At 40.0% G+C, this 17,406-nt stretch overlaps 1 protein-coding gene across 35 annotated transcripts in view; it reads right to left on the bottom strand.

Moving 5' to 3' along the window:
- The window catches only part of LCOR (ligand dependent nuclear receptor corepressor), a 91,270-nt gene that overhangs the window by 35,418 nt on the left and 38,446 nt on the right, over positions 1 to 17,406 (bottom strand). For all 35 annotated transcript variants that reach the window (XM_086901261.1, XM_086901263.1, XM_086901252.1 and 32 more), the window contains 3 exons: positions 9,837 to 9,969; positions 5,068 to 5,355; positions 2,080 to 2,173 (listed from right to left, as the gene is read on the bottom strand). In XM_086901261.1, the coding sequence (XP_086757387.1) occupies positions 2,080 to 2,173; positions 5,068 to 5,355; positions 9,837 to 9,969 (515 nt within the window). The remainder of the gene's footprint in view (positions 1 to 2,079; positions 2,174 to 5,067; positions 5,356 to 9,836; positions 9,970 to 17,406) is intronic.

The following is a 17,406-nucleotide window of genomic DNA, read 5'->3' as shown; positions in this document are numbered from 1 at the left end:
TTCATATAAAGCATGGCTAGGAAAAGGAAGATCTAAGCTCCAACTGTCATCCAGATCAAGGGTTAACAAAAAAAAAAAAAAAAAAAAAGGAAAGAAAGAAAAAAAAAAAAGCAGTATGTATTTTTACCATTTCCCTTTCATCACAAGTGTTCTTTCTATGGAATTAAGTACTACTGCTGCAGAGAATCACATCTATTTTAATGCTTTGATTGCTTAGCCCCCTGTAGTTATTAAGTCACGTTGGTTTCAAAATCCACCTCCAAATTTCTCCATGTTCAGCATACAAATTAACAAAGAGAATCTATTTTAATGCTCTGGGACACTATACTGGTGTAAAGCCCTCTGGCTAAGTCGGCATTACTTAAGGATAGGACACAAAGTACTGAAAAGCTACATTATTATTTTTAACATCACACTGGAATTAAAAGAAGTCTTTAGAGAAAAGACATCCACTGAAAGAACCTGGCATGTAACATACACAATGCTTGATAAACATGCTGCTCACTTCTCCCCAGGATGCGACAAGTCATAGGATGTGCACAAGAAAAGTCAACAAGGATTCAGAACAAAATCCAGAGAAATGGATCAAAGTTTTCAGTTCCAGAGAACCCTCTCAGACAATGTGCATTCTCCACCCCTTCTACAGCATGTATCAGCATCACAGAGTACAGCAGTGATTCTACACCTAAATAAAGGTCACTGGCAGCTAACAGAGGGTTACGCCTGAACTTAGTGATGTTTAAACAAACTGCAGCCAGCCTCATATACCACACACCTGTACAAGTAACCACAGGTGCCAGTATGCCGCATCCTCTCTGGACACACAGGACTTAGCAGGACAGTGGCAGATGCTGGCCCTGCCATTCCTGTGTGTTGGACTTTGGCCCCCACTTGATTCACAAACAAGGGAACAAACAATAGAGTGCCTCAGTGGCTTATGCTGCCTTCCTGGGCAAATAAAGATGGAAACAACCTGTTCAGAATTAAAAGAGAAGTGGGGAAAGTTTATGCTAAAGAATTGTAAAAAGTATTAAGAGTAAATTTTAAGGAAGGATTTAAGTATTTTATTAATAGAAATATTAAACAGAAATTTTGAAAGGAAAAAACAGAGACAGAAATATTTTTCCAAAGAAAAATGCAAAAATTCAATCAGCTGTTATCAGTACATGGGATTGGTGGTGGAAGAGGGTTGCTAGCTGAGATTTTCAAGTTTTTCAAAGGCTACCATAAAGCTAAATCCAGCAATTTATAGCACTTTAAACCATATACTATTTCTGTACTTCAATAAAAAAATATTTGCTCACAGTAGCTTCAAGATAATCAACATCCAAAACTCCTCTGAGTCCCAGTCAGTCTCTCCAGTACAACCCTAAGAGTAAAGGGTTTCTAAATGTATGCAAATGGTGACCATTAGAAATATGAAACCTAAAGATTTTTTTTTATTTACCAGCATTTCACACTTTGAACTGATTAGGAAAGAGTAGTATACCACATACTTTGTGATTATTTTTTAAAAAATCTTGTTCAGTACTACAGAAAAATCGCAAATCCAAAGTTACACTTAAAGTTTTCTGAATTACTAGACTTCCTGCCCCATGTCCTTTTCTAAGCTGTGGTTTAAGCTAGGGAATATTAACAAAAATCATGCAGTGATTTAAATCTAATTCAGCATGGTTTATCACCCAAATAATTGTTACCTCTGAAATAAACTTTCCTGTTAGCTAACTTTGCCCTAAGTGAAATGAAGTCTAATACTGCAAAGCCTCTAAGACTCCTCATGCATTTAAATAAACTCACATCTCACAGAAATCACCTCTAATAAACCCAAGAAACAGAAAGATCTCTGGCTAAGCACCAAATTGGCCAAAATAACAGATATTAACTGCAAGTTAAACCTGTCTCAGTTGGCAACAACTCTTAATTTGGCAGGTGGGGTGAAGGTATTTGCCAAAGGTACAAATTGAAAACACATTACTCCAAAGGGTTAACACCAAAAGAAAGTTGAAATTAACAGGAACTAAGTACACGCTTTTAGTAAAAAACTGTCTTAATACGTCATAGTAAGTTGCTTTCTCTTACCCATTTCCCGAAGTACTGGAGCACCCTGGAGAGTGACTCAGAGAGGTGCTGCCAGCACAAGGACTCTTCTTAGTGGATAAATCAAGCACACCGTCTGTAGAAACAAAAGAATGACTTCAGTGTTTGAAGAAGTAGGATCAGCCATGCTGATCTTGTCTTCAGCTGAAAAGACAAAGCAAGTCATCTGAGCTGAAGTCACTTTTAGCACACAACATTTTTTGATTTATTGTAATTTTAAACACAGTAAGGCTTAGATTGGTTTTTTTTTTTGCAATATGGTTTACATGTGACTTCAATATAGTCTTCAGAAATCACAATAAAAATCAAGCAAAATTAAAAGTGTATCTGTTACAAGAGACATAGAATAACAAATTACCTACAAGTGACAGTTCTGGTTACAACAGAGCCTATCACATAACTACCTCTCAGTGGTCCAGAACTGAGACAATCTTCAAGATTCGTCGACCTGAGATATTCATCTCCTTAAAGGGAGGCTGCAAGTCAGTTTTCAGATTGATTTTTCTTTTTTTTTTTTTTTTTTTTAATCCAAATCCCTTGTAGGAAATTTCACTGAGAATTTCATATTGGAAATTAAATGAACACACATCTAGATGTGAGATTCCTTCTCATGTGGCAGCCAGCTTCATCTTCTTTTTTCATGTCTCCAATGGGTCCCTACTGGAAAACCTGCTGCCTTTCCCCTCTTGTGTCATTTTATTCACTCTCTTCCAATGCCAAATTTGTTTTCCTGTTACACTGCTTCCTCCACTCTCACTAACAGCACTTCCTCATGCTCCCCCCATGCTCTCCTGCAAACCCTTATGTAAATTCTGCACTTAAAGGCACCAGAAAAAGAAGCATGTTTCACCAGAAAGCTTTGCTCCTGCTGCGCTGAAGCAAGTTGAAATTATGGTCATTTTAATAAGGGCAACACTGTCATTGAAGCAGCCTAGCCATCTGAAGTTCCTGGAAACTTTCAAACGAGGAAGTTATGAGGCAAAGATAAATGAAACCTTGTTGGCAGAGTGAATTTGAGACTTATCAGAGCTCCTCACTCATTCCTTCTAATCAAGTGAATACCACCCAACACAAGAACAATGTAAGACAGCTTTCAGATTGCTTAAAGTTCTCATTTGACATATGGAGAAAAAACACGATAAACAGTGAACTAGAATTAACTTACAGAAAGCTGTTCCACCCACTGCATTTGGGAACACACCATAACCCAAACTTAAGCAAGCAGAAAACTAAATTTTCTTTTTGAACAACACTTATGCAGGCACAAGAGACACAGACTGGGTCAACTCATTCCTTCTTTTCAAGAGGCTGGACAGCACAGGCAGCTGCTAGAGGCACTTGCATCCATGCTTTCTCCCTCAGAAGGGTCAGTATAACCCAGAAGCCCCTGAGGGGAAGCAGGGCCAACCTCACACCCTAGGGAGAAGCTAACTAGCTGGGTTCCCCTCAACCCACTAGAACAAAATATAGCACACAGCACAACTAGCAATCTTTCATGACAGCCTCTGAAATCTCTCATTAACAAGTTTGGCAAAATCTCTTTCCAATTACATTAAATGTAAATTAGGAAAAAAATTTACATCAGCAAACAGATTACTGTATAAGTCAATATGCACATGTTCGATTTTCATAAGAAGTATTATGAACATTATACATTATCTTACAGCTTTTTCCATCACATGGTAGCTAAAGAGCAGTTCATGTACATGCTTTCTTCTTCACCATACCATCCTTCAGTTAAAAAGGAGCAAAGCAAAACTGATTCTCTCCCTCTTCTTTTCAGCAAGAAGTTTAACAATGAAAACAGCTTAACATTTATAAACATACATGCAAAACACACTCACAAAATGCATTTATAATAAAGAGAGCTAGAAAAAAATGCCTATCAGCCAACTGTACAGGTCCACATTTCAAGAGAGACACTATTCAACCTCTCACTGCAGTTTGTAACTGAAGTGCAACGACAGCTTTCAGTAGTGTTGTAAGTGCAGTATGTGTCCAGATGTCCAAGCTGCATATTACAGGACACATAAAATTATCCTGATTACAAAAAGCTTCATAAACCAAATTTAAAATAATAAAGAGATACCTACTCATCTGTCCTAGCTAGAAAAAGGTTATTGTTTTTTTATTTTTTCTGCAGGTACCTTTTCCATTTGCAGATGGACAGCCTACTGTGACAGAATGACTTCAAGCACTAACATTTTTCTGAAGAAGGGTAAAGAGTCTAATTTTAATCAGTACGATACACTTAGGATTCAACAGTTTCAGAAAAGAAAAGTTCATATACTATATCACTCACAGAATTTGCTTCTTTAAAAAAAAAAGGGATTTTTGATGGAAAGCAAGGTTTTTGAATTAAAATAAGCTCTGAAACACTGTTACGAGTTATTCAATCTGTGCTCTGCAGAACAAGTCTATTTTTAAGGTAGAAAAGAGACATTTCTTCCAAATGCACAAACCTGGAAGTTTAGTGCAGTTCATGGGTATCATTTTTATAGCCTTCACAAAGCAGTTTCTCACAGACTTTTAAATTATACTCTTCTCACACCACGACCAGAAAGAAAATAAATTAGCCTTTCAGTCAGACTGTGCACTAACATTCAGAAAACAACGTTATGATTTTCATAACCACATGAACTTCTCTTATCAGCAAGCGTACAGTCTATTTTGGCAGACTGTTTCTTGCAGCTCCCAGTAGGAACAGCACATTTATCCTCAGAGTCTAGAGCATGTCCATCCCCTTTACCCTTCTTCAGAAGAATCACTCATGTCTATGGGTCTACACTCCTTCAAAAAGTCTCTTCTCTCCCAGCCGCACTGAACTAGTCATTATTTTATTGTAATAACATCTACTACTTTCCCATTTTACATTTTATGCAAAAGTGCAACCTTCTATTTGTCTGTTTCTGTAACAAGAATGCCATTAATGGATTGCCATAGGATGCAAGACACTGGTAAGAGTCCTACCTTGTTCACTAGGTTCTGACTGAGACTTTCTGACAGTAAGGTCCAGAGGTGAGTCTTGGTCAGCCATGAGCAGTTTGCTGAGCACAGGGTTCTGAGCAGTTGCAGCCGTGGGAGAGGAGGCGACCAGAGATGCTTTCAGCAGGCTTTGGTTCTTTGTGCTATTGGGCTGGCTGGAGTCCTGAGTAGAGCTATTTTTTGAGGTATATTCAGCAGCAAACTGTCGGATCATTCGCTGCATGATCTCACGGGCCACTAGGGGAATATTGGGGTCAGAGACCCTAGGACTGTCTGCAAATATTAGAGATTTCTTTTAAGGAAGCACTTTAAGTAAAACAGCTTTTATATTAAGTCATTTTATTTACGAAAAAAATCAAGGGGAAAAAAAAGCCAAAGATAAAATAGTTTCTGTAGAAAATGTACTTTAGTCTTAAAATACCTGAATAAGAACCATTGCTAATTCTGGTACAGCCTTCCCAAAATAACACTTTGCTAAAAGAAATACACAAGCTCATATTTTGTTTTAAAATATAAATATATTTGACCAGACCATTAAGAGGTGTGGAAACAGAAAACTGCCAAGTAATGGAGCTCATCCAAAGATACTGGACAGATTATAGAGTGGAAGAATTGCATAACTTACCTGAAGCTACAGAAGAGTAAAATGGTGAATAAAGTTGTGGTAATCCCCCATTAAGTGTACTGAGAAATAAAGCCCTATAGATCTGATCATTTAAAATTATTCACATGAAGATCAAATGCTCAAGTGTCTTCTATCTCATTCTATCTATTCCTTTTGATATTTTGACCATTGTAATCAATGCAGGATCAGGAGTTACCTAAAGAACTTGCATATACACAAAACCCCAAGATCTGTCACATGACAAGTAATTCTATTTCTAGAAAAGCTGCTAAATCTATTAGTAAAGGATGTGAAATAGAACAAGTAGATATTCCAACTTATTTATATGAAATAGTGTATAAATAAAAAAATACCTGGGCATGTGGGCAACCCAAACATTTATTGACAAAAATCACTATTTTAGACCAGTAAAATGTGAAAGTGAATCTGTAACTCCTAAATCACAAAAGCTAAGTCCTGCCACTTCACTTGAAACACTGTTTTCTGACCGAATCAGTTTTGGGTTTTTTTAAACAAACAAACAAACAAACCCACACCCCAAAAAAACCAAACCAACAACAACCACTAACCACCCACAACACACACAAAAAACCCCCAAAGCACAGAGAACCACGCCACTATTCCAGAAATGGCTCAAAAGGCTTGATTTTCTATTACCAAAGAAACATTCAGAAAAAAACTATACAGCAGATGACCAAAAAAATCTTTAAAAGCAGCTCTCAAGAGGGAACAATAAAGAAGTATTTACTACCTCTTTTAAAAAAATTGCCCAGGTTGAAAGGCAATCTATTGAGATTGAGCTATTAGAAGCATTAGCAAAATCTTCTGTGGGACCCTTTCAGTGTTAGATTTGCCTTTTGCCACCATTTTTTTTGTCAAAAGTACATCAATCCAACAAATCAACTTTACTGTCTGTGTAACAGATGACTGACATGAAGGTTTGAGCAGAGCTGCCCACAAATCAAAGAGCAGCAGTAGCAGCCTGTTTCTTGATGAAACACAATATTGAGCTCTAAATGCTTATCAAGCCCAAACTCCTTTCTGCCCAGCTTTCTATACCTAAGATCTTACACAGTCACCACATACTTTCTTACAGTAAATTTCAGCAAATCTCCTAAATTTCCAGGATGTTTATGTAAATATGTAACCATTTTCTTTAAAACATCCTGTAGATTTTAGTTGTTGTTAAGAATCAAATACCACAGTTTTAAGAAGACACCATAAAATGAGCCGAACTTAAATTTTGGTACATTTATAATCTCACTTGCTTCCCAAATGGTCCACAAGGACACCAGCCTGGAAAAGTGTGGAGGCATTTCTTCAACTTTTCTAATCTCTTCACTATAATCTCCTGAAGGATATGGAAAGGCTCTAGGGAGGCCCAGAGGGACACGATTTGATGGCATGATCACAAAGATACCAACTGTTTGACATGTGCTTGCAGCATATACAAGTGGGGCTGGCAGGAATGCAGAGCTCTATGGCACTTGTGTTTTCTGAATGAAGAATCAGGCCTTTAGTGTGCACTGTGTTCATATGTTCATTTAAAAAATGCTTACATCTGAACATATTTACACATTCAGAAATAAAGTATTAGATATGCCTACAGCCATGCATCCTTGTAATCTGCAACTTCGAAGAATCAGCCCAGAATGACAACTTTCTAGTGCTGTTCAAGATAAATGCACTAATTCAGGTCACAAAACTCCATTTTCAAGCAGAAGGGTAGGTACCTTCTTGCCTAATATAAAGCCTGAATGCTAAGGATTAAAGCTGTTCAAAAGTGAGTAGAAAATATGTGCTGGTGCCCCTCCAGCATAACTTGAAATCAACCAGATATTTATCTTGACTCCACCTGTCCTGGGTATTTTTAAGAAAATAAAACTAAAATTAACTAAAACAGAAATTCTCAGAGAATAAAAAATACAGCAAAAAATTATCAGCTATAAATAGTCTAAAGCAGTACCTCTGAGCTTTAAAACCTTAACAGCTTTTGTGTATACTTATACTATAATCTTAAAAGGGCAATATCAAACAAATAAATGTATGATTTCATTAAATCAGAAGAAGGTCCTAGCACAAAATAAAGGTAACAGACAACTAAGTACTACCACTCTGCTTTGACTGGAAAAATATGAATATTTGAAGGAAGCATTACTAGGTTAAAGTGCCAGTGACACAATTTTCAGAGAAAGGACTAAGATTAATGGACAGTAAACCTATTCAAAAAGTTTGCTGATCTTGTTAATTCCCTATTCATGTTCAGTATATGAATGTGTGGCCAGCGTTCAAAGAGGATCTGTATTTTCTCTGATCTACCTGGGCTACAAAATTCCCATCTAAAATGTTATTGGCAGTGAAAATAGAAAGAGGAAAAAAACTAATTGCTGGCATGAAGCCAGGTGAGCTCAGCATCTCTGAGCAATGTAGGAATATCAGAGTTCTGCCATTCTTTGTGTCCTTTTTTGTACAACAGTGCCTTGGGATCTCTGGCACAAGCATGAGTTAAATTTCAAGCAATCTAAATAGAGGCAAGCGTGAAAATCATACATTAAGGATTCAGAACTGACTTCCTGCCAAGCTTCTACCCCTTGCCTACTACTCTTGCACCAAGTACAGCTTTGTCCAAGGAAAGAAAATAAAAGTATATTTAAAAAAAAATTTTCAAAGATTCTTTGACATCTGACATGTTTCATTATCTTTATTCTGGGTATCCAGCCATGGACAGACTATTACACCCTTCATTAGCACACTGCAATATCTGCTGCTGGCTCCCAAATGAATTTTAAAAAGCGTACTTTCCTAAAAGACACATACACACATGTCAGACAAGATTTAAGTTCAGTGGTAGAGGAACGAAGTCTTTAATAAACAATTTGGAAATTATGGCAGGGCTTTTTTTTTTCCTCACCAGAAAAAGCAATATGGAAAAAACCTTGTTTTCTCTAGACTTTAGTTTTCTTAAATTCCTGCTGGATTTGAAGATAAATGGGATAAACTCAAAAGCAAAAGGAAACATTAACCTTACAAGAAAAAAGAAAACTTGAAAAGGAAGCCTTGGAATAAAGGCATTATCTGAACTATCAGTAGTAATGCAGTAACTATCCTTCCTACCATCCCACATGTATTGCAAAAAGTATAGAAGCATCATAATGTGTAGCTTGTATTTATTCATTTGAGTCATAAAAGAAACGCTAAGATAGTGTTATCTACTTAAAACACCTTTAAATATTTTGGTCACTGGAAGGAAGGGGTGAGGACTACTACTGCTGGCTACAGCAATTTCTAATTTGTGAAACTGAAGCCTTGCATTGTCCCCCAGCAGATAGGTTGGAATTACTGATTTGGCAGATTTTCTCACACATGGGTTAGACTGATAAGTATGATGCACTTTCACTCAGGATGCATTTGGAAGCAACCTCTGGATTCATGTGTCTTAGATTTGTAGAAAACAGTGAAATGAGCTCTGTGCCTTCCTTAAGAGCACAGTTTAAGCAACAACTCTCCAGAAGATGTTTAGGTGATATTCTATCATTGAGCATGTTCTTAGCATATTCTGCAGCAATTCTTTTGCTGATCACATTTTGAATTCTTCATATATCCCCCTTAGCACTATTCCAATAATATTTTATAATCTGGATTGTTAGGAATAGGGTGGGTAATCATTACCAATAGTGAAAAGACTCATGACCTTTAAGAAAAACTGCATTAGTACATATCCCATCAAAATAAAATATATATTTAAAAAAAAAACACATTACCCACCTACTACCGCCACTGCAACTTGACCTTTCTTCCAAACAGCCCACTCACCTAAACACTGGTTATGGGGAACAGTTCTGCGGTAAGAACTGAGTCATTTCTCCAAAAGTGAGAACACCAGTGTTCATATGCAGACATTTGGTTTAGGGTTAAATAGTTATGCTCTCTGACAATGTCCCAAGCCTACACTGTTATATTGCTACGTTACTTGAGAGTAAATTTTTATCCTTGATAAATACATATAAAGAAGATGCCTGAAAAATACTGAACACACAACATGAACGTAAGATCTTTGATACCCCCACTGCATGCAAAAAGACCGCAAGAGAGACTATTTCCCACATCCTCCTCCCCCAGTAAAACCAACCTTTTCTGTAAAAGACTGCATTGAGGAACTCTTCCGCTTGCCTTTCAAAACGAATGATTTTTGCTTGCTCTTGTCTAAGCAGAGCTTCTTGTCCAGCTTCCGAGGCTGGCTCATCCAGACTGACTAAGTGTTCCTGCAAAGATATTTAATATTTGTAAGATCTTCCAGACTCCAAAATTAATAAAGTTCCCTAAGCACTCAATATTTTACTAGATTCAAAACTTTTTAAGGTACTCAGCACAAAGTTCAATTTATTGAAATCAAAACCTGTTTTTTTGCCTGCATCAGAACATTGTATTTTGTCCTGATTTCCTATTGTAAATTAGGCTGGTTTGAAGGTAGACCAGCAGGAGGAATTAACCCCATGAAAATACTTTGCAAGTGATTTCAAGACAGAGCTACAATTTAATAGGAAAAGTACAACAAAGGCAATAGTACAGAAACACTGGCTTAAAGTGATAAAGCCAGACTACAATTGGGCACCCTGTTCGTCAGGTTGGTGGTGGCAGTCTGATTAAATGGTGGCTGCAGTCCCACTGAAATGATGGATGTGAACTTGTCAAAGCAGTGGTCCTGTGAAAAAGTCTGGTCCTTCCCTGGAGGTCCAGTGGTGGTTCCCTCAAGTCCCCAAACCTCAAGATCATACACCCTCAAATTCAAGCAGGAATGTTCAGTACCTCCCCCAGGACAGGGAATTTTACAATGGAATGATGTAATCCTATGAGACATAGGATATTTTGGGGAGTCCTTGATGGCACATTAGCAGAGATGACCACACTTAGGCTGGGTGTAACAAAGAGAACACTACACCCAACTCATAGGTGGGGTATGCAGCTGTTACAATGGACCTGCGCTAACAGTTCATCAGAAGGTGATGGAAGTGGTAGTAGAATACATACTTTGGTGACACCTTACATTGTAACCCAAGACATTATCCACCCCTTATTCTACACCATCTACATCATACTCAATACCTTTCTTTAACTCTGCTTATATATATATACATATATATATATACGCAATGAAGCATTATACACAGTTCTCACTTAAAATTAGGTCCCATTGAGGTACACAACAGGTTTCCCCATCTTTGTGCATTACTCAGCAAGTGTAACTAGGTCCTTGAGCAATAACAATCCCATGGATGGATTTGCCACCATGCCTGAGGTGGGATTAATCAAACTATCTTTCCTAACATATCTCTCATGTATACCACAGGGACTTTATCTCCATTTACAGTGTGCAAGGGTTCTGACTGGGCAGGATCAGATCGATTGATGGAGCTTCACGTGTTGACAAACCAGGTGATCTTTGCTAAATGCAGTTCCAAATTTTTGAAGGTTCCCTTACCCAATGCCTTCAGGGTGATTTTAGCAGTCCACTGCACCGTTCAACTTTCCCAGCAGCTGGTTCATGATAATGATAATGGTACAGCCACTCAATGCTATGTTCCCTAGGCCAGGGATTTATCATGTTGTTCTTGAAATAAGTCCCATTGTTGGACTCAGTTCTTTGAGGGGCACCATGTCTCCACAGGACTAGCTTTTCCAGGCCCAATATGGTGTTCCAGGCAGTGGCCTGAGGCACAGGGTAGGTCTCCAGACATCTAGTAGTTGCTGCTACCATGGTCAGCACAAATCACTTGCCTTGGCAGGTTTGGGGAAGGGTGATGTAGTCAATTTGCCAGGCTAACATTTTGACCACTGTCCACCATACCATAGAGGCTTCATCCACTTGGCCTTCTTGATTGCAGCACACATCTCACAGTCATGGATGACCTATTTATGGATGACCGTTTAAGTCCACCCCTCAGTCACAGGCCCATCAGTATGTCCCATCTCTTCGCTGATGACTGGGGGCATTGACGGCCTAACAAGTTAGAAGTAATTGTCCTTTCTGCTACCAGTCCAGATCCATCTGAGATACTTTAACCCTGGCAGCTCAATCCACTTGTTGTTACTGCATTAGCCTCACTTTTGGGTACACATACATCGATGTGATGGACCTTCACAGTCAGCTTTTCTACCTGGGCAGCAACGTCTTGCCAGATCTCAGCAGCGCAAATGGGTTTCCCTGGGCGCTGCCAGGTGGCCTTTCTCCACCAATCCAGCCATCCCCACAGAGCATTAGCTACCATCCCCAAGTCAGTGTAAAGTCCTGGCCACTTCTCTCATTCAGCAATATTCAAAGGCAGCTGGACGGCTTTAACCTCTGCAAGTTGACTTGATCTGCCTTGTCCCACAGCAGCTTCTGCAGCTTTCTGTGTGGGGGTCCTTAGAGCAGCTTTCCATTTCCATTTTTTCCCTACAATTCAGCAGGAACCACTGGTAAAGAGGATGCTATCACTTTTCATTCTCAGGTAGTTGGTTATATGGTGGTCCCTCCTCAGCACATGTCACCTGCTCCTCTTCTTCTTCAGAAGATAGTCCAAAATTCTCACCTTCAGGCCAGCTTGTTATGATTTCCAGAATCCCAGGGTGATTAGGATTTCCTGTCTAGGCTTGCTGTGTGATCAGTGCAATCCAGTTTCTCCACATGGTTTCAGTGCCATGATGTGTAGAAGGAACCTTCCCTTTGAACCACCAGCCCAGCACTAGTAGTCAGGATAACAGAAGCAGCTGTGCTTTGGTGCCAACCACTTCTGAGGCAGCTTGAATTCCTTTGTAGGCTGCAATAATCTCCTTCTCAGCTGGGGTATAGGTGGCCTCAGATCCTTTGTATCCTCAGCTCCAGAACCCCAGCGGTCATCCTCAGGTCTCCCCAGGTCTCTGCCAGAGGCTCCAGGAAGGACCATTCTCCCTGGCTGCAGTGTAGAGCACATTTTTATATCCTTCCCTGTCCTGACTGGCCAAAGGGCTAATGCAAGGGCAATCTCCTGTTTAATTTGTTCAACAACTTCTTGTTCAGGGCCCCATTGGAAATAATTTTTCTTTTGTGCCATGAGTTTGAGGAGGTTTACAATTGTACTGTACTCTGAGATATGCATCCTCTAAAAGCCCACAGCACCTAGGAAGGCCTGTGTTTCTTGTTAGTTGCTGGAGACATAGCTGGTTTTTTTAATCACTTCTGTTGAAATCTGGCAGTGTCCATCTTGCCACTTTACTCCTAAAAACTGAATTTCTTGAGCGGGTCCCTTAACCTTACTTCGTCTAATGGCAAGCTTTCAGGATAATCTGGATCATCTTCTCTCCTTTCTCAAAGACTTCCCCGGCTGTGTTCCCCCATATGATGGTGTCATCGATGTACTGCAGATGTTCTGGAGCCTTACCCTTTTCCAGTGCAGTCTCGATCAGACCATGGCAGATGATGGAATCTGCTGCCACCCCTGGGACAGTCAATTCCAAGTATATTGCATGCCCCTCCAGGTGAAGTAAAACTAGGGCTTGCACTCTGCTGCCAAATGAACAGAAAAAATCAATGTCAATGGTCTCATGCCACTTTGCTGCCTTGGACTCCAGTTCATACTGAAGCTCCAGCATGTTCAGCACAGAAGCACTCAGTGGTGGCATGATTTAATTCAGGCCACGGTAATCCACTGTCAGACTCTATTCTCCACTGGATTTATGCACTAGCGATATAGGGCTGTTAAAGGGTGAATGAGCCTTGCTGACCACCCCTTGGCTCTCCAGTTCCTAAATCATCTTATGGATGGGAATCACAGTCTTGGTCAGTGTGGTGTGGCAATTAGTAACTGTTGTTCTTCAACTCTTAGCAGTGCCACAGCAGAGGGGTTGTCAGAGAGAGCAGGCAGGGTATTCAGTTGTCTGATTTCCTCTGTCTCTAGAGCAGCTATCCTAAAAGCCCAGCAATGTCCTTTTGGGTTTTGAGATAGTCTATGCTGAGGATGCACAGGACCTCTGGACCAGTCATGACGGGATGTTTTTGCCACTCCTTCCCAGCCAAGCTCACTTCAGAATCCAATAACAGTCAGATGCTGTTTAGTAGATCCCCATCACCTCAGAAATGGAAATGGATTCCATGTCCACATACGTTGATGACATCAGGGTACACTGAGTGCCGATGTCAACCAAAGGCATAAACCTTTGTGGTTCAGAGACGCCAGGTCATCAGATCCACACAATCCAATAGATCCAATTGTCCCTTTCCTCTACCTGGCTAGAGGCAGGCCTGCTCTAATCCCAGTCATGGTACACATTGCTCTCTTCCTGTAAATATGACCTTGAGATCCCTTCAAGAGGGTCATATCATTCCTTTACCACCTGGAGTCTTGTCTACAAGAGACCGGAGCAGTGTTGACCCTAGATAAGCTTCTTGTGGTAGTTGTTCCTCCTTTCAGTTCATGTACTCATAGCTAAGGAAGAGGTGGGTTTTCCATTCCATTTCTTCATGTCTTCTCCATGCTCCTGAAGGAAAAACCAGAGGTTACCTCATGAAGTGTATCCTCTCTCCTTGGCTGGGGGACACCTGGTCCTAACGGCAGAGACTCTTCTTGGTTCTGGCAAGATGTGGTAAATTCCTTCCTTAAGCTCTTTTCTCAGTTTCTGGTGGCCCTCTTCAATTTTCTCTTCCAAGCTCTGGACATGCTCAGCCAGCTCTGTTTCCACAGATGAGATGTGGGTGCATAACAGGGCAGTGACAGTGTCCTTGTAAAATCTTAGCTTGTTGACCAATGTACACGCCTTGTCCTTTCCTTCCTGCCATTGCAGTGTTGCTAAGTTGTGGGGGTATATTTCTGGTCCAAGCCATCCAAATTTCAACCATATTTGTGATGTGCACTGGACACTGTCTGGCCTCTTAGGGAATCTTTCATCTTCCAAAAAAATTATTTCCAGCACAGCCAATTCCCTTAGGCATTGGATACCTTGTTCCATTGTGTTCTACATTCCTTGCTGCACATGGACATCCTCTTTACAAAGGTATCTATCCCTTATACTTGCCAGTAGCCACTACCAGAGGCTGAGAGTTTCCTGGGTTTCCCTGATTCGCTGGTCAATGACCAAATCCTGGGACAGCGATCCAGTTGTCCAACCTCACGCCTTTTCAGAATGGTGTCATTAGCTGCAGTGTCCCGGATGCAGAGCAGTCAGGCCAGAATGGACTCGTTTACCTGGCAGGTGAACTCCCTCTGCAGCTCACCCAGGGATAAAGAACAAGTGATGATCTCCAGCTCCACCTCTTCCACTGGGTGCAAAGGTCCTGCTATCTCCTCATCAGTCACTATGTGGACTGATTTACTCTTTTTTTCTTTTTTTGCCTGAGCAGGGGCAACTGCTACTGACTTAGGCTGTCCTGGTTCAGTGACAGTTTATGTGGATACAGTGCTGATTTACTTCTTTTCTCCTCCTGAATATGTTGGACCACACCAAGCTTAGTCCTGACTCCAAGCATGGTGTACACATGGCAGGCCATACAGAGAAGACAAGGTAAAACTAACAAGAAGATTATGCCATCCTTGACATCCAGAAAAAACTCAATATTCTCAAAAACTGCTGTGTCAGGACTGAAAGGCTGGAAGAAACCATTCTCTCTACTCTTCCCCCACTGGATGGGTGTGATTATTAACAAGGCCTCTGAGGCAGCAGCCCAGACCAGGACAGGTGAGCAAAACTGAATATACATTCTGAATGAGGTTCATTGCCTCTGATGTTATCATGCAATAGACATAAAAAACTAACAAAGCAATTTTCATACCATTGCCTGGTCTCAAAAGGAGGATCACAACTGGCAAGTAGTTCTCCATGAGCAGAAAAATATAGAGAGCAAGGTACAACATCCATGTAAACATGTCAAGCATCATGGTGAATAGGCAGTTTCTGTAACACAATACAAAACTGCAATTCCGACTTTTCTCAAGATGCTGCACATCCTGAGAAAAATTTTGGGTGCCAAAATATGTGCTGGTTTGAAGGTAGACCAGCAGGAGGAATCAACCCCATGAAAATACTTTGCAAGTGATTTCAAGACAGAGCTACAATTTAATAGGAAAAGTACAACAAAGGCAATAGTACAGAAACACTGGCTTAAAGTGATAAAGCCAGACTACAATTGGGCACCCTGTTCATCAGGTTGGTGGTGGCAGTCTGATTAAATGGTGGCTGCAGTCCCACTGAAATGATGGATGTGGACTTGTCAAAGCAGTGGTCCTGTGAAAAAGTCTGGTCCTTCCCTGGAGGTCCCAGTGGTGGTTCCCTCAAGTCCCCAAACCTCAAGATCATACACCCTCAAATTCAAGCAGGAATGTTCAGTACCTCCCCCAGGACAGGGAATTTTACAATGGAATGATGTAATCCTATGAGACATAGGATATTCTGGGGAGTCCTTGATGGCACATTAGCAGAGATGACCACCCTTAGGCTGGGTGTAACAAAGAGAACACTACACCCAACTCATAGGTGGGGTATGCAGCTGTTACAAAGGACCTGCGCTAACAGTTCATCAGAAGGTGATGGAGGTGGTAGTAGAATACATACTTTGGTGACACCTTACATTGTAACCCAAGACAAATGCAGCAGAAGCCTGTAACATTTGATAGCAATACAGAAAGTAAGAGTCCATTATAAAAAACACTTAGATACTTTACAGCAGTTGGCTGCAAATCTCATATCTAGTACTTGTTCTCTGGCTGTTTTTTTGGCTATTTTGGCTATTTTTAGAACCAAGAAATAACTAAAGCAAAACATATGCAGTTCCCTTTACGCTACACATCCTTCATGCCAACTAAGCAAAAAATTATCAAGCATTATCAACAGGACCTTTTGTGAAGAGACTCAGTAGTAGGTACTTTTAAGTGAAATAAATTTAAGTTAGCTGTTACAACACCTACAATGAAATAAAATCCATTCTCACAATTGGAAGCAGCTGAGTAATCTCAATAATATATTCAATCTAGTATAATTAAGCAAGTGAGATGCCAGGATACATCATTCAGTTTAAATACACTTGAGAAATTAGAAGACAAGGTTACACAGATACAAAATCTAAATGCTTAGGTTCCACCTCCAGGTGCACACACCTTTTCTCATTTCTTTCAGTTTAATGCCTTGCTCCTGCTCAGGAGAAAAATCTCTTTACAGGCCTTCTTCTTCCACTTTCATTTTAAGCTATATTAAAGATACCTGTATTTACCTACTGCAGGAATATATACACAGCCACTCTTTGGCTTTAGGGAGTGTTTTGTTTTGTTAACCTTTAAAAAGTATCAGTAACTTAATATCTAGGCCGCATCTGTTTTTTTGGCCTCTACTGTATAAGTTCATTTCAGATTCATATCCTCATGGGACTAGAAAGGAAGGAAAGAACTGGAAATTCACTTATAAATCACAATAAATGAAAAAAATAAGTAAATCTTAAGTTTGTGCTGTCTCAACTTCAAGAGATTTAAGAAGCAAGGTTATATGACCAGCCCACAGTAAATTAACGAACACAACAGTCACGTGAACTGCGTGCAAAGGGTAATAATACGAAATGCTGTGGACTCTGGCCTGCACCACATATACGGGCTTTCACATCATATTTGTAATTCAACAGCTTCCAAAAGCTCTCTAATAAAAGCAAAGGGAGATACTATCTCAGGGTACAGAGACAAAGTATTTTATGACAAACAGAAATA

The sequence above is a fragment of the Cyanistes caeruleus genome, chromosome 8 (assembly GCF_971803275.1).
Source record: "Cyanistes caeruleus chromosome 8, bCyaCae1.hap1.1, whole genome shotgun sequence".
In the NCBI taxonomy this organism is placed as follows: Eukaryota; Metazoa; Chordata; class Aves; order Passeriformes; family Paridae; genus Cyanistes; species Cyanistes caeruleus.
The sequence above is the reverse complement of the archived record's forward strand: the minus strand, read 5'-3'. Positions and strand labels throughout refer to the sequence as shown.